Below are 18,273 nucleotides of genomic sequence, written 5' to 3'. Positions count from 1 at the left end.
CTCAGATTAGGAGATCAAAACTGTACGCAATACTCCAGGGGTGGTCTCACCAAGACCCTGTACAACTGCAGTAGAACCTCCCTGTTCCTACACTCAAATCCTTTTGCTATGAATGCTAACATGCCATTTGCTTTCTTCACTGCCTGCTACACCTGCATTCCTACTTTCAATGACTGGTGTACCATGACACCCAGATCTCGTTGCATCTCCCCTTTTCCTAATCGGCCATTTAAGAACTGTTTCTTAAAATAAATCAGTTAAAATAAGTAAAATAATGAATGTTTGCTCTGCCACTTTCCGTTATCCACTGGATGATGCTAAATGTTAGATTTTGAAAGGAAATACTCACAGTTTTACATCAAACCGCCATGGTCTAGCAGGTTAAGTATTTCCAAATAGGCAGCTACAAAACCCAAATACCGTTCACTGTTCCTTCAATGCTGCTGCTGCTGCTGCTACACCGCAGTACCATGGGATCCGGCATGGGAACATGGGGCGGCTGGGATTTTCGCATCGTTTCCAGCCCAAAATCCACTGGAGTACATTGCATCGGGATATCTGACGGATTCTAATTGATTGCAACAGAAAAAAAAGGCGAACAAATGCGTCCGTGCTAACAATGCCTGGTGATTGCATTGTTTAAGATATTTTATTTGTCTGAGAGAAATATTTGATTCATGTTTGATTAATATTTATTTAAATGGCGTTTACAAGTATCACAGTTTGAATCTAAACCTACTAATAGCTTGGGCAACTTTAAATCATTCTTACAATTGTAATGTATTAGCCATTCTAATGAAATAGAAGCCATTTTCTCAGTGTAATATTTTGTTTTCAGCTTCGGCCAACAAATGTTTATAAAGCGATCGAGGATGAAAGCGACTGTTAACCACACTGAGCTGTCTCTGCCGGTAAAATATTCCGAGAGTGCATACTGGAGAGGTGTAGATTTCGACGACAGGAAAATATAACATACTGATCCGGTGCAATTTCACAGCCGTAATAAGGACGAAAAGACCCGTTACTGTCATGCTCAGGAGGTACCGAGTGATGCATCTGGAATTACCACACTTTCCCCGGGAAACGCCACATTTGCGTCCAAGATGAAGTGTTCCATATCATAGCGGCAGTATCATCAAAGACCCACACCATCCTGGCCACACACTCATCTCCCTGCTACCTTCACGTAGAAGGTACAGGAGCCTGAAGACTGCAACAACCAGGTTCAGGAATAGCTGCTTCCCCACAGCCATCAGACTATTAAACCTGGCTCGGACAAAAATCTGATTATCAATAACCCATTATTTGTTACTTGCACGTTATCAGTTTATTTATTCATGTGTGTGTATATTTATATTATGGTATATGGACACACTGATCTGTTTTGTAGTAAATGCCTACTAAATTCTGTGTGCTGAAGCAAAGCAAGAATTTCATTGCCCCGCACAAATTGGAGGAACAGCACCTCATATTTAGCTTGGGTAGTTTACACCCCTGCGGTATGAACATTTACTTCTATAACTTCAGATAACACTTGCTTTATCTCTCCAACCCCTTCCCCTTCCCTGTTCTCCCAATAGTCACTGCCTACATTTTGTCTTTCCCTGCCCCCTCCCCTGACATCAGTCTGAAAAAGGGCCTCGACCCGAAACGTCGCCCATTCCTTCTCTCCAGAGATGCAGCCTCGCCAGCTGAGTTACTCCACCTTCGACTTAAACCAGCATATGCAGTTCTTTCTAACACTACAGGGGAGATGTGCTAGCAACAGGGAGGGTGCAGAAGTTAATCAATTCACTGGTTGCTAGAATGGCAGGCTGTGGTAACCAGGAGACATTTGGTAGTCTGGGTTTTTTCCCATTGCAACGTGAGGGTTAAGGTATGAATGTGTGATGATTTGTAAAATCATGAGGAGCAGGGATAGCCCCCCCCCCCCCCCCCCCAAGCCGGACGAGTGTATAACTAGAGGACGTATATTTAAGAGGAGGTGAATTTAAAGGCGTTTTCTGAAGTGTTTTTTCTTTTTTTTTTAATCATTTAAAAATAGACTTTATTCAAGTAATAAATATATACAAGTCGTGAACCGTGCGAAAATTTCATCCGACATTTTCGGAGGCTATACAAATTGTTCAATAGTTTATACATTTTTCAAATTCCACAAAACTGCCCCCCACCCGTGCCACTCATGTGGACCCCTGGCGTGGGATACCTTCCCTTATTTTGAGGGGTGTCTCCACCATACCGTGCCCCCCATGTCCAGCAGCGGAAGGACCCTAGACTGTGGCCCTCCCCCACCGAGCTGAAGTGTTTTTTTCTGTGTATCTGGAACGAACGACCAGATGAGGTAGTAGACGCAGATGCAACACAATCTCCAAAAGCATTTGGACGCGTCCTTGGCTATAAAAGGCGAGGAGGGATATGGGCGTTAGCGTGGATAAGCATAACGTTCGGCGTGGTGTTGATGAGCCGAAGGGGACCATTGTGTGCAGCGCGGTTCTGATCAAAGATCATAGACTGTCTTTGCTTCTGTTTGCAGCCGAGCGACCACCGGAAATACCCCGCGCGACAGGATGTGCCTTTCATTGGACCAGTTCATTGGAAATGAGCGCGCATGTGCGGACCTCCCGAGCGACCCCCCCCCCCCCCCCCCCCCCGCGCATGTGCAGTGCAAGTGTCATTGAGCGAGCGAGTTGAGCGCAGGCTCGTAGAGAGATCGTGGGAGGAGCTGGCGCTTTCTCGATTTCAACCTCGGACGCTGATCGAAGGGGAGCATCCGGGATCGGTGCAAAGGAGCAGCGCTTGCAATGCCGTGCTCAGGCCCGCGTCCGCCTCAATAGTGGAACCAGCCTCGCGTTGCTTCGGAAACGGGTGAGCAGTAGCGCGCATGCGCCGAGTTCCTGGCGAGCGAACAAAGAGGGGGCGGGATCTGTGGGCGGAGAAGGAACGATTGGTTAATCTATCTGATTGACGTGTGTGAGGTGGGAGTGGAAGGGAATCTCGCCAGAGTTGGGGGCGAAGAAATGTGGGGACCGTGCGGTGAGTTCTTGTTTTGTTTTGTTTACCGCATGAGCATGGTGCAGCCTCTGCCTCACAGCGCCGGACACCCGGGTTCCATCTTGACCTCGGGTGCATTCTGTGGCGTTTGCACCTTCTCCCCGCGACCGCTCCGCTTTCCTACCCACGTCCCAAATACGCGCGACTTTCTAAGTTAAATTTCCACCCTGGCAAAAGGTTTCCACCCTATGTATGCATATATTTCAAGCAATTATTAGAGTGAGTTTGAGGAAATAATTTTTCATCAAGTAGTGGTTCGAATCTGGAAGGCACAACTTGGGGTAGTTAAAATTTAAGTAGTATTTCGATCAACTTCTGAAAAGTATTTGGCCACTATGTCCATGTTGGCCATTGAGTAGCTAACAATGCTGGTCAAAATTATAACACTCTGCCCGTAGCCTTCAATGCCAGAGCATTTCAAAAGATGATCGAAATACTACTTAAAATTTCAATACCTTTGGCAGTGCCTTCCAGATTCCCACCACTACTTGATGAAAAAATAAATTCACAAAGTCCCTCCAATAATTCTATCTTCTTCACCTTAGCCTTTGTTTAATTTATTTTTCCCCTGGAACATCAGAGCTTCAGTGGAGACCTGTTTAAAATATATGTAATTATGATCGAGTGGAACCCTTTTGCCAGAATGGAATGTTAAAGATTGAATTGTATTGCCTTAAGTGAAGGGGGGCAATGTTTAAGTATGTGCATGACAGTTTTTCTTACACAGAGGGTGGTTGTTGCCTGGAATGAGCGGCAGGGGTGGTGGTAGAGGCAGATACGTAATGGTGTTTAAGAGTCTTTTACATGGGCACATGGATATGCAGGGACTGTAGGTATATGGGTGACTTGCAGACAGAGAAGGTTAATTTTACTTGATATCATGTTCGGCCCAGAAATAGAAAAAAAGAACATACAAAATAGGTGCAGGGGTAGGCCATCCGGCCCTTCAGCCAGCACCGCCATTCAATATGATTATGGCTGATCATCTAAAATCAGTACCTCGTTCCTGCTTTCCCCCCATATCCCTTGATTCCTTTAGCCCTAAATCTAACTCTTGAAAACTTGTACAGACCCACACTAAGGATATTTTATACATCCCCAAAGCCAAATAATCTACATACCCGTACGTCTTTGGAGTGTGGGAGGAAATCGAAGATCTCGGAAAAAACCCACGTGGTCACGGGGAGAACGCACAAACTCCGTACAGACAGGACCTGTAGTCGGGGTCGAACCCGGGTTTCTGGTGCTGCAAGTGCTGTAAGGCAACAGCTCTACCGCTGCACCACAGTGGCCGCCCTTTTCCTTTTTACATATCTAAAGAACCTTTCAGAGTCAGTTTTTATATTCCCCGCAAGATTTCTTTCATGCTTTTTATTCCCCACCTCTTAATTAACTCCTTTATCCTCCTCGATTGAGTTCTAAATTTCTCCCAGTCCTCCGGTTTGCTGCTTCCTGGCCAAATTATATTGCTTTTCCGTGGATTTAACACTATCCTTGATTTCCCTCATTAGCCACAGTTGAGCCGCCTTTTTATTTTTACGGCAGACGGGGATGAACAATTTTTGGAGTTCATCCATGCGGTCTTTAAATCTTTGCCATGCATCTCCACCGTCAACCCTTTTAAGTACAATTTGGCAGTCTACCATAGCCAATTCCCGTCTCATGCCTTCAAGGTCTTCTTTCTTTAAATTCTGGACCCTCGTCACTGAATTATCTGTGTCACTTTCCATCCTAATGCAGAATTCCACGTTATTATGGTCACTGTTGTTCAAGGGGCTTTGTACAACAAGATCGCTAACTAATCCTTCCTCATTATACAAGACCCAGACTAGGATGGCCTGCCCTCTAGTCAGTTCTTCTACCTATTGGTTTAAAAACCCATCCCGTATACATTCCAGGAAATTCTCCTCCTCAGCGCTGCTACCAATTTTGTTGGCACAATCTATATGTAGCTGCTATCCCCAACCTCCCTACTGCTGTTTGGTGGTCTGTATACAACTCCCAACAAATGTTTTCTGCTCTTGGCTATCTCGCAGTTCTACCCATACCAATTCAACAGCATCCAAGCTAATGTCTCTCCTTGCTATAGAAGGATTTCGGCCTGAAACGTTGCCTATTTCCTTCGCTCCATAGATGTTGCTGCACCCGCTTAGTTTCTCCAAAATGTTTGTGTACCTTCGATTTTCCAGCATCTGCAGTTCCTTCTTAAACACAAATGCATTAATTTCCTCTCAAACCAGCAATGCCACCCAACCTCCTCTTCCTTTCTGTCTATCCTTCCTAAATATCAAATTCCCCTGCAAACTGCCCTTCTCCAATGCAGTACTGTTTTAGTGGAGTTAATGTGGAGCAGAATCCATCCAGAGTCAACTCCCTCAAGGAAGAAAGAAAAGATAACTTAAAGGAAACTTTTGAGATAGTTTATTGGTTTGGATTTCAGCTGTGTGATTGGAAGACAAATTCCAGACAATAGGAAGGAATGTTGAAAATAAAACGACTACAGTGTTTTAATTTTGTGTTTTGCATCTATTGTAATGATTGTAAAATCTCTTTACAGGATTTTAAAAGGTGGAGTGTTTGGAAGTTGGAGAACCCAAAGCTAACATAGATCTGAGTGGATCGCAACATCAGGACCTGAATAATCTTGTTCTCTGAACGTGGAGGGAGAAATGTAAATGCTTCTTTCTGTAATAGAAAAATCCAAGCATCAGTTTGGCTTGGCGAGCACTGAGACCTGTAAACCTGACTGGGTGTGCCAGGGTGCGCTGAATTTGACCGAGTGGAAACCAATCTCATGCTTATGTGGTTGAGCTTCAACTGATCATCCAATCTGCAGAGACACATGAACATCTGCATCATGGAGAATCCGTGGAAATGTGAGGACTGTGGCAAGGGATTTGGTTACCCATCGCAGCTGGAAATTCACTTGCACGGTCACACCTCAGAGAGACTGCTCGCGCGCTCTGAGTCTGGAAAGGAGTTAACTCAATTGTCCCAACTCGGCAAACGCCAACTTACTAATGCTGATAAAAGGCCTTTCAAATGTCCTGCTTGTGAGAAGAGCTTTAGAAGTAGGAATCATTTGCTGAAGCACCAGCACACTCACGCTGGGGAGAGCCTATTCATCTGCTCTGTCTGTGGGGACAGATTCACTAAGGCAGCTCACCTTCTGACTCACCAGCGAGGTCACACTGGGGAGAAGCCCTTTACCTGCTCCTTCTGTGGGAAGGGATTTGCTCTATCATTCCACCTTCTGAGGCACACGTGTGCACAGACTGGGGAGAAGCTGTTCAACTGTTTCCTGTGTGAGAAGGGATTCTCTAACTTAACTGCCCTCCAAACCCACCGGTTAACACATAACGAGGAGAGTCTGTTCATATGCCCTGATTGTGGGAAGAGCTTTAAAAGCTGCGAGATATTGATCAGGCACCAACTCTTGCACAATGATGAGAGACCGCTTGGTTATTTTTACAATGAAAATAGGTGCAGTCCCGAAGACAGCCCCGCTCTGGAAAGGACACTCGCCTGCTCTGTGTCTGAGCAAGAACTTGTTCAGGATCCCCACCCTGAGAGGCAACAGTGCACCCCCATTGGGAAGGGACCGCCCATGGTCTCCGTGCCTGAGAAAAAAAATGCTCAGTCACCCCATCCTTTGTCGCATCAACAACCTCACAGTGGGGAGACACCATTCACCAGCTCATCGCCGGAGAAGGAATTGACCCAGTATTCTCACCTTTTGGAAAGCCAGCTCGGTCACAGCGGTCTGAAGGCATTTGTCTGCTCCCTCTGTGCGAAGGGATTCACGCAAAGATCCAACCTGCTGAAACACCATCTGGTTCACACTGAATACAGACCTTACAAGTGTTCTGACTGCGGGAGAAGCTTTAAAAGCAAACAGGAGGTAGCGAAGCACCGGCGTGTTCACACAGGGGAGCGACCTTTTACCTGTTCTTTCTGTGGGAAGAGTTTCCCTTGGACATCCCAACTGCTGACACACCAGCGAGTTCATACAGGGGAGAGGCCTTTCACCTGCACCGTGTGTGGAAAAGGATTCACTCAGTCGTCAAACCTAATGAAACATCAGCGAGTTCACACCGGTGAGAGACCGTTTGTCTGCCCCGTCTGTGGGAAAGGATTCATTCAGTCACAACACCTACTGAAACACCAACGAGTTCATAAGAGAAGGGAAAGGTTGGATGCTGCCAGTAGTGTTGTTGTGGAACAGGTTGAGACCTAATGTTACGGGCTGACCTTGAGATGTACAAGAAATGTCCGATGGCCACCCTCTGCAATGATCAGGATATTGAACAATTGGGATTGACGAAAAAGTACTGCCACATTGGAGATTGGTTTAAGGCATTGATCTGTGGTACAGGTTGATGTTTCATCTATGAAAAAGACTCTTGTGAATTGTACAACTTATTTTGTGAAGGTTTGGCAGGATTGGGTGACCGGCAAAGGGTCATACAGCATGGAGATTGCCCCTGCCCACCAAGATCTACCATCTACACTAATCCCGTGCTTGGCCCATACCCCCCTAAAACTTTCCTATTCATGTACCTGTCCAACGACTTCCATGTGAAGTTAACAATGATGATCTGCAGTCATATTTGTACTAGTTCCTTGTATCTGTGTAGTGAGACACAAAACTGGAGAAGATAGTAGAAGATGTAAAACAAATGTAGACAAAGAACCAATATTAGATGTTATTTTGGCCCGGTAGGAATTTTGTATACAGTTATGCATATATACATTTTAGGATGGGTGTGAATGCTTTGGAGGAGGTACTATAATGCTCCCAGTGAAGAAACATTACAGATATGTGATGGACGTGTGTGCGTCCTTTTTGAGTAAAGACGTCGAATGGGAGATTAGTTAATTTGTTCTGAATAAAGTCTGATTCTCACTCCATATTTGCTACTTGACTAGATATTTGTTGCATTTTCTGTTTTATTTTGACACTGTTCGTTGTATTTTACCATTGTTTTAGGATATTTTCTTGTGTTCCGTAAAATACTTAAATATTTCTCTCTCCACTAATTTCCTTCTGCGGTACACCACAGCTGCACTTGGCAGTACTGTTCCCAATGATCCTGTATACTTCTTAAACCTTGACTATAACAGCAGGCTACTTAAGGCACTGGATGATATCAGCAATACTGTCTCTGCAAAGCCCTCCAAATTTACTGCAAGGATAAGTAAGAAAAATCCACTGTTTTCCACTTTGAAGGGTTGGCCATGTCATTTTGCATGCCTCGCACCAGACTCCCAAACTAGACACTCAGTTCACGTGGTAGACAGGGAGGAAAAGGAGGTGGGGTAGTTCTGTTATGAAGGTGGTGGATGCATTAATGAGAAATGATTGAAATTCTTATTTCAGATTTAAATGGCATACCCCTTATTCTTAAACTGTGGCTCCTGGTTCTGGACTCCCCCAACATCGGGAACATGTTTCCTGCCTCTAGCGTGTCCAAATCCTTAATAATCTTATATGTTTCAATAAGATACCCTCTCATCCTAAATTCCAGAGTATACAAGCCCATCCGCTCCATTCTCTCAGCATATGACAGTCCCGCCATGCCGGGAATTAACCTTGTGAACCTACGCTGTACTCCCTCAATAGCAAGAATGTCCTTCCGCAAAAACTGCACACAATAGACTAAAACTACACACAGTACGAGAGCAAAGAAGCCACAGGAGGAAGTATTCTGTAGCGCTCCTGATAGTTGCAATACTGTAGAAGCCTATATATAGCAAGATCTTATGTAGGCATACATGGTAGATGCTGCAGTTATAATGGTGACATTATCTTCATTTACATTGGAGAAAGCAAAATGGTAAAGTACACTTCAGGATAAGTTGATAGCGTTTACAGTAAACCCTTGCAATAACGTATCTGCATTTTGGTTATAGCGGACTGAGGCACCCATTGCACCCCCCCCCCCCCCCCCCCCCCCACTTCCGGCAGTTACACAACGTGCTGGTGTCATGTGGTGGTAGCTTTCACTTGCGGGAGCGTCGTTAACGAGCAGCATGAAGTTGGCGTGAATACCGGACCCAGAACTGGCGCATCGTGTATTGGGCGGGGGTCTCGGCAGTTCCCAGTCGCAATGCCGCATTTCTTCTTCCCTGGCCTTGGGCTAAACCTTTCCCCGCTCACTTCGTTATGGAAATAATGAATCAACCCTCCCCCCCCCATTATTGGTGGTCCATTATTGGGAGGGTTTACTGAATTTGGGGAAACTTTTTCAAATAATATATTTTGGATGTAACCAGAGAACTCGTCTGGTTTCATCAAGTAGAATGAGATAGGAATATAAACTACTCATAATAAAGGGTAGACTAAAAAGCTGGAGTAACTCAGTGGGTGAGGCAGCATCTATGGAGCGAAGGAATAGGCAACAAACTTCAGACTGAAGAAGGGTCTCGACCCGAAATGTCGCCTATTCCTAATTTTTCCAGCATCTGCAGTTCTTTCTTAATCAGAATAAAGGGTGCACTGAGAATTCTATCAAAACATGATAAAATTGCATAATCAGTTTGATGGGGAGAAATCAATGTTTTAAAATTAATAAAAGCCAACTGTAATAGTAGGAAAATGGCATAGGCTAAAGTACACTGGGAAATAGATTAAAAACCAAGATCTAAGGCTTCACTTCATTATTCTTAACAAAGATATACTCTTCTGAGATGTAATGCTGACTAAATCAATACAAGGAATTAGAAAATGGTATTGGAATCAAAGGAGAATGCACGGAATGTTGCAAAGACCACTGGCCAGAAGATTGAGAACATTTTGGAAAACTACTAAAGCATGACTAAAAACAAACGGAAAGGGGGATAGTAAATTGAAAATTATCTGGAAAGAGATGCAAAATAAGGCAAGGTAGCATGCCTTAATGACTACCAATCACTTTGAGTAATTGGTGATGATGGCACATATCAACTCCAGCCTCCCAGACCTTTATCCAGGGCAGTTTATCAGCCATCACAGCAAACCCATATAAGGCATCATCTCCCTGACCCCGCTGACATTTATGGAACATCTAGATAACAAGGATACTTACTATGTATTGATTATAGCTCGACCTTCAATACTATAAACACATATAGCAATGGATATTGAAACCATTGAAGCTGCTTCCTTTCCAAATGCAAACAGATTACTGATTCCTCTGGTGCGTAACAGTGCTATTGGAAGTGCAGAGAACTTTGGCGCAAAGAGCAACTCATTGAAAGTACTCAAAATAGTAGGTCAACCCCAGGAATGGGATTGTCCTTGTGGTCATTCAGTAGAGGAAATTGAAGAGATATCTGTTGGATACCATTATTGATTACAGTGGAGGACGGGGGAAATCAGGATGTAGAGGGGCGTTGTACTTCCTTTTTCTGGAGGATGCATCTCATCAATAGTTCCAATTCCACAGCTGTAGCTCGTATGCTGAAGAAATGAATTTCCTAGCATGGATCAGTCTGTGCCTCATAGTGGAACACAACATGCCGTCATTCCCTCTAAAATTCTTAACTTTTGGGCAGAATTAAGAGCGGGGTGAAGTTTTATCGCTCTGCCTTTTAATTAGATCTGAATCGGTCCAACATTGGCAACAGCTTCCCTCCTAAAAAGCTCAAATATTTCTCAACATTGAATGTATACGATGGATCCACTTCTACAGCTTCCTGTAGTTGAGAAATTCAGAGATGAAATTCCTCATCTACATCGTAAATTGGTAATCCCCTTATTCTGAAACTTCAATCCTGAGGGCTAGATGTCCTCACAAGGGGCAATAGCTTCTCAGCTTCAACCCAATCAACTCCTTTCAGTAAGGTTGCACTAATTGAACCTGCCCAAACACCAGGAATCAGCCTGATTTATCTTCTCTGCACTACCTCCATTGCAAGCGCATCCTTCCTTAAATACTGTATGGAGAACAAAACTATGCACAGTTCTGTATCTAGTCTCATTGATATTCTGCTAAATGGGAGAGGGGAGAAGAGGGACTATTTAGGGTGAGACCTCACCGAGGCAGCTTGAAGTGTTGATGGAGTAAATGGAAGGGAGGTTGGTTTGCGTCTGTCTCGTTGAACTGGGTCTGCAATTTATTGCAGTCTTTGATGGAGCCATTCCCAAACCATACGGTGATGCATCCTGATAAAATGCTTTCAACGGTGCATCTGTGCAAATTGATGAGAGTTGTTAGAGACATGCTGAACTTCTTCAGCCTTCAAAGAAAACAGAGGCATTGGCGTGCTTTCTGGGACATTGCTTTGATATGGGTCTTCCAGGACAACTTGCTGGTGATATTTACACCGTGGAACTTTACTTAAGTGCCGTCAATATTTTCTAGGGTCGATGTACCGCTCCATATCTCGAAGTCAATCACAATTTCCTTTGTTTTGCTGACAAAAGAAGACGTGGAAGAAAGACAAAGTTGAGATTAAGAGCTGAGAAATTTTTAAATTGTAAAAGTTATTTTACCACGATAAAAAATATTTGAAATACAAAAACCATGCAAAATCCCTCACAAACTACATTTGATAATGTCATACTCAGTAATGTTGGAACCTACATTTGTACAATATACCCTTGCCATTCATGTAATTTGCATGTGTGGTGTCCCCACCGGTCTTTGTTCAATGTTCAGCATTAGAAAGCAGCAGTAGGCCCTCGACTGGTCCTCCCCCACATAGCATTTGCTTTAATGCATCCCATAGCACCTACTTCTGTAGTCTGGAATTGGACAGTCGGCAACATTCTCTTATAGATGTCTCGTTGAACTGGGACACCAGCCAGTTTTGGGCAGATCAAAGAGTGCCTTGAGTGTGGAGCGTGAACAACGCAGATGGAGAGAAGGTGTGACAACAGTTAGAGACAGGTGAAGGTGAATGAAGAAATTGCACAGAGGAGGAACGAGGAAACGAGAAATGCCAGTATTTCTTAATAAAGGAAATGGAAGATGTACAGTATAAACATAATGGTATAAAACATAACACGATTGAGCAATTAACTGAGATACACTGGGCGCAGTGATAGACTTGTTACCTCACCGGGCCAGTGGCTTGGGATCGATCCTGACTACGACGGCGGTCTGTGTGAAGTTTGTACATTCTCCCTGTGACTCCATGTGTTTTCCCCGGGTGCTCCGGTTTCCTCCCAAATTGCAAATATGTGCAGGTGTGTCGATTAATTGGCTTTCGTACCTTGCCCCCAGTGTGTAGGATGCAAAAGTGGGATAGCATAGAACTAATATACAGGTGATGGATGGTCAGCGTTTGTACTCGTTTTTCCAAAGGGCCTGTTTCCATGCTATATCTCTACACTAAACTATTTTACAATTAACTATATTAGGGTTTATTGCGAATGCAACTGGAATGCGTAATAGAGTGTTCAAGAAGGAACTGCAGATGCTGGAAGATCGAAGGTACACAAAAATGCTGGAGAAACTCAGCGGGTGCGCAGCATCTATGGAGCGAAGGAAATAGGCGACGTTTCGGCCCGAAACGTCGCCTATTTCCTTCGCTCCATAGATGCTGCTGCACCCGCTGAGTTTCTCCAGCATTTTTGCGTAATAGAGTGGTGGATTTGGATTTCAGGGGACATTTGATAAGGGCGGCACGGTGGCGCAGCGGTAGAGTTGCTGCCTTACAGCATCGGAGACCCGGGTTCGATAATGTCATACTCGGTTTGACAATGGAGTCTGTACGTTCTCCCCATGACCTGTGTGGATTGTCTCCAAGATCTTCGGTTTCCTTCCACACTCCAAAGAAATACAGTTATATAGGTTATTTGGCTTGAAAAATGTAAAAATTGTCCCTGGTGGGTATAAAATAGTGTTAATGTGTGTGGGTTGCTGGTTGGCGCAAACCGGTGGGCTGAAGGGCCTGTTTCCGCCCTGGATCTCAAAAACTAAAACAAAACCAAAAAAGGTACCACATTGAAATTACCGAAGCGGAAACCACTTTCGACCATTAGGGAGACTGACAAAAATCTCCGGGGATCGCACGGAAACCTCGGGTGGGGCACAAAGTCTCCAGAGGTTTCCGTTCAGGTTACCTAAGTGGGACAAGGGTTCACAGCATTGGTTAGCATCGTTTTTGCTGTAACGTGACCAGAAATGTCCATAGTACTCATGCAAACCAGTGTTGCATACAACTCTTGTATACATTTCCTTCTTTTATATTCTGTGCCAATACCCATTTAACTACATATTTACGTGTTCTGCCATTTATGAATATGAAATCAGATTCATTTATGTCCTCCCATTTATGATATTCCAATCATAGAGTTATCCAGCAGAAACCAATCTTTTTGCCCAACATGTCCAACAAGATGCTTATCTGAGAGAGTCCCATTTGTCTGTATTTGAATCGTATTTCTCCAAACCTTCCCCACTTATGTGCTTGTCCAAATATCTTTTGAACTCTGGTGAGCTAGCACTCCCTGGATCCTATATGATCTTCCAGAGCAGCATACAATGCAGAACCTTTCAAAAGTTTTGCTGAAATCTATAGAGACTGCGTCTTCTTGGTTCTTTCTTTAAGAAATTCGATCAAATGTATTAGAGACAACTTCTCAGGTTTTTTATGAAGCTCTTCTTAAATCGAAGCACAACATTAGCCATGCTCAAGTCTTCTGGCACCTCGCATATGTCTGACGATGACTCGTATACCTCAGGCAGAGCTCAGGCAATTTCTTCTCTGGCTTCCCACAGTATTCTTGGATATATTTGATCAGGCTTGGGAAATTTACGTACCTTAACAGGTCTTGCGTACCTTAATTCGCCCAGCACCTCCTCATCTATAATATGGACTGTCTTCAAGTCATTGTCATTAACTTTCCCAAGCTCACTGTCTTCATGTCTTTCTCCATGATATAAACAGATGATAAATATTCATTGAGGAACGTGCCTTTTCCACACATGGAACATCAGTTTTGTTTCTGATGAGCCCAATTCTCTCCTGTTATCCCTTTTCCCTTTATATACTTGTAAAAGCTCTTTTGATTCTCCTTAATTTTAATCTCCTTAATCTTAATCTCCTTAATCTAATCCGCCAGTTATTTCATGGCCACTTTTTGCCCTCGTGATTCCTTCTTCAGTCAACTCAATTCCCTATATTCCTCAAGGAATACACTTGATCCCAGCTGCCTATACTTGACTGATGCCTCCTTATTTTTCCTGACCTCAATTTCTCTTGTAATTTAGTGTTCCCTACTTTGATCGGCCTTGCCCTTCACTCTAACAGAAACATGCAGACATTGAACACTCACTTTCACACTGTATTATAGCACCTACTTTCCAGATGTCTCTTTTTCCACAAACAATCTACTCCATTCAACTTTTCCTCTCGAATATCATCAAAGTTAGCCTTGCCCCAATTTGGAACTTAACGTCATGAACCAACCTGATCCTGTAACTAATTTAAAGCTAATGGAACTGTGATGCTGTGTCAATGTTCTTGCCTACTTATACAGGTACTTCAGTCTGTTTCCCTGCCCAATTCCCCAAGAGAAGGTCAAGCTTCATACTGTGTTGTTGGGCCTCCTACCTACTGCCTGAGGAAAGTTTCCTGAATATACTTGTCCAACCCATCTAAGCCCTTAACCTCTGGCAGTCCATTTTTATTAAGATATTGAGAATCCCTGACTCTGGCAACCCTATTTGTTTCATAGCTGTTTGCAATCTCCCTCAGCCTCTCCATTCTACAACAGTCCCTGTGGCCCTAACATTTACTGTTTAAGTCCTACCCTGGTTTACCGTGCCAAAATGCAACATATAACATGGTACAGTGCAGGAACATGCTGTTCAGCAAATGATATTGGTGCCGACGATGATGCAAAATTAAACCAATTTGTGAGGGGATGGAGTCAAGATTAAATGAGCAAGTCCAGGAGGCAGAACCACCAGGAGAATGTTATGTGGGAAGACTGGCGATGTAAACTGCATATTGAGTTTGAAAGTTAAGACTGATAAATTTAGAACAATGGTCAACACATGGGGATGTGATATCGCTGCAACTGTGGACACGTGGTAGAAAGAACCAGGGTATAGAATTTTCAGGCATGGTAGAGGGGGAAGTAAAAGAAGAGCACACATTGCAATGTTGTTTAAGGAGAACATTTCCACAATACTCAAGGCTCGTCAAATGAGGCCACATGGGTGGAACCAAGAAACAGGAAAGGCAATCACTTTGCTGGTGTTATACTACATGCAACCCAACAGTCAGCGGGAGATTGGGGAGCAGATATCCCAACAAATCACAGAGAGGTACAGTATAAAAGCAATAGGGTTGTAGCAGTGTAGGATTTTAATTTCCCTAACATTGACTCTTTCTATTTTAGTACATGGAACATTGATAGGTTAGAATATATGAGGTACGTCAAGACAAAGACCTAAAAGATACAGGGCTGCACTGGACCTTATCTCGGGCAATGAGGTCAGACAAGTAGTGGAGGTTTTGGTGGGGGAATGTTACTGTGATAGTGATTATGATATTGCAGGTTTAAAGATAATTAAGTATAGAGATGAGAATGGTTCGAAGTTAGGGTCCAAAATTGGAAGAAAACCGGTTCAATTATTTAAAACCGGACATGGCAAAAGTTGATTGGGAGCAGCCGCCTGGTGGTAGAATTGCATCCAACCAGTTGGAATCTTTTTCTTCCTACACATGGAATCTTTTAAGTGAGGTTGAATTGAGTTTATTGTCATATGCACAAGTACAGTGGTGGTACAGGTACAATGAAAATTGTGCAGTAGCTTCACAGGCACGTAGATTCAAACAACACAGAAAAATCTAAAATTCACATAAATCCTGAAAGACCGTGCAAGGTACAAGATTGCAAGAAACAAATCATCAGTGCAAAAATATATAATTAGAAAACAAGTTCATAGTGGTACACAAAAATGCTGGAGAAACTCAACGGGTGCAGCAGCATCTATGGAGCGAAGGAAATATGCAACGTTTCGGGCCAAAACCCTTCTTCAGAAACCCTTCCAGCATCTGCAGTTCCTTCTCTAACACAAAGTTCATAGTGGTGCTGGATTTGGTCCATAGTGTTCAGTTTGCGGAGGTAGGATTAGAGTTGTGCAGGCCAGTTCAAGAACTTAATGGGTGTAGAAAAGTGAACCTGGTGGTGTGGGACTTGTCTTCTGTACCTGCCCAATAGTAACAGCGAGAAGAGGACATAGCCCAGATTGTGGGGATTGTGTTGATAGATGCTGCTAACTTGAGACAATGCCTGAATTAGTCAAGAGTGTTTTATTTTCATGTCTCCCAAAAGAGAACATTGAAATTCTTACTTCCAGCAGCACAACAGATAGGTAAACATAGTACACGTACTTCGTAAACACCGTAATAAACAACAGATGCTTTAGATCAGTGGTTCCCAACCTTTTTTTGGCCATGCCCCACCTAATCACCTCTAAAATCCTGATGCCCCCCCCTTGCTTTCCCTTGAGAGAAAACGGAGGAAATAGATATTATAAGGGTAACTTAGCAAAAGCTCTTTGAATCGCATTTCTAAATCCAATTCAATAAATAAGGTTCTCCCATGACCTTGCGCGCTTCGTGCGACGTGCATGAAGAGCGATGGTGCGGTGATTATGTAATAACTACACAATAAAGACCTTTTTTACCCCAAAAAAATTATTTACTCAAAATAACATCTGCAACATAAACTACAGCCTATTGCACCTGATGGAAAATCCAAAAAAATAAAAATCGAAAATTTGGACCCAGACCTCCTCAGTCGCGCTCAATTGCCCCCCTTAAAAATCAAATTGCCCCCCTGTGGGGCGTACGCCCCACGTTGGGAACCACTGCTTTAGATGGTGGGGAGGCCTGTGGTCATGATGGTTTGGGATTAGTCCACCACTGTCTGCATCCTCTTGCATCCTGATTGGAATGGCAGTATCAGGACATGATGCAACTATGCGCTTGTACTCGCTAGAATTTAGAAGATTGAGGGGGGATCTTATAGAAACTTACAAAATTCTTAAGTGGTTGGGCAGGCTAGATGCAGGAAGATTGTTCCCGATGTTGGGGAAGTCCAGAACAAGGAGTCACAGTTTAAGGATAAGGGGGAAATTTTTTAGGACCGAGATGAGAAAAACATTTTTCACACGAAGAGTGGTGAATCTCTGGAATTCTCTGCCACAGAAGGTCGTTGAGGCCAGTTCATTGGTTATATTTAAGAGGGAGTTAGATGTGGCCCTTGTGGCTAAAGGTATCAGGGGGTATGGAGAGAAGGCAGGTACAGGATACTGAGTTGGATGATCAGCCATGATCATATTTAATGGCGGTGCAGGCTCGAAGGGCCGACTGGCCTACTCCTTCACCTACTTTCTATGTTTCTATGTAACTAGTCCGGATTTTCAGTAGAAGTGAAAAATGAGATAGTGAGTTCAGGGCAACATGTTCCTGCACGGATGAAAGGTAAGGATGGTGAGATAAGGAATCCTGGATGACAAGGGATTTCCAGAGTTTGATGAAAAATAATCATTTGACAGATGTAGATGAACAGAAATGGGAGACACCCCTGCCGAGTATAGTTATTGTGGTAGAGAATTTAAAGAAATTGGGAGTGCAAAAAAAAAAAATCACTGACAGACAAGATTAAGGAAAATCTCACTTTTTTTTTGTATGTTAGGCACAAGAGAGTATCCATAGAAAGAGTAGAGTCCAAAGCGGCAATCCTTTTATGGGGCCAGAGGCTAGGGAGAGGTCTTAAATTCATATTTTTCACATACTGTATTACTCACTAAGGAAATGATATGGTAGATGGAGACTTCCTGGAGAGAAAGAGCAATGTTTTGTAGCATGGTAGCATCAAAAGTTATCGGATGTCTTAAAGTACACAAACAAATTATAGTTAAACCCCCAGGGGCTGATGAGATGGACCCCAGAATGTGATATTCATTGCAAAAGGATTTGAGTGTAGGAGCAGGGAGGTTCTACTGCAGTTGTACAGGGTCTTGGTGAGACCACACCTGGAGTATTGCGTACAGTTTTGGTCTCCTAATCTGAGAAAAGACATTCTTGCCATAGAGGGAGTACAGAGAAGGTTCTTTTAATATTAAATTAATATTTTTCACATACTGTATTAAGCCCCTGTCCCACTTAAGAAACCTGAACAGAAACCTCTGGAGACTTTGCACCCCACCCAAGGTTTCTGTGCAGTTCCCGGAGGTTTTTGTCAGTCTCCCTACCTGCTTCCACTACCTGCAA

The 18,273-nt window shown here is 43.5% G+C and overlaps 1 protein-coding gene across 2 annotated transcripts; it reads left to right on the top strand.

The window, feature by feature from the left end:
* Positions 1-2,649: 2,649 nt before the first annotated feature.
* LOC129704315 (gastrula zinc finger protein XlCGF57.1-like) lies at positions 2,650-7,962 on the top strand. Of its 2 annotated transcripts, none has more exons than XM_055647369.1 (2): positions 2,650-2,865; positions 5,609-7,962. In XM_055647369.1, the coding sequence occupies exon 2, from the start codon at positions 5,894-5,896 to the stop codon at positions 7,286-7,288; it is 1,395 nt and encodes a 464-aa protein (XP_055503344.1). In that variant the 5' UTR covers positions 2,650-2,865; positions 5,609-5,893; the 3' UTR covers positions 7,289-7,962. The 2 variants fall into 2 exon arrangements, with proteins under 2 accessions (XP_055503344.1, XP_055503345.1); XM_055647370.1 differs by lacking the exon at positions 2,650-2,865 and adding an exon at positions 2,886-3,033.
* Positions 7,963-18,273: the final 10,311 nt, after the last annotated feature.

This window comes from Leucoraja erinacea, chromosome 15 (genome assembly GCF_028641065.1).
Source record: "Leucoraja erinacea ecotype New England chromosome 15, Leri_hhj_1, whole genome shotgun sequence".
Taxonomy (NCBI): Eukaryota; Metazoa; Chordata; class Chondrichthyes; order Rajiformes; family Rajidae; genus Leucoraja; species Leucoraja erinaceus.
The sequence above is the reverse complement of the archived record's forward strand: the minus strand, read 5'-3'. Positions and strand labels throughout refer to the sequence as shown.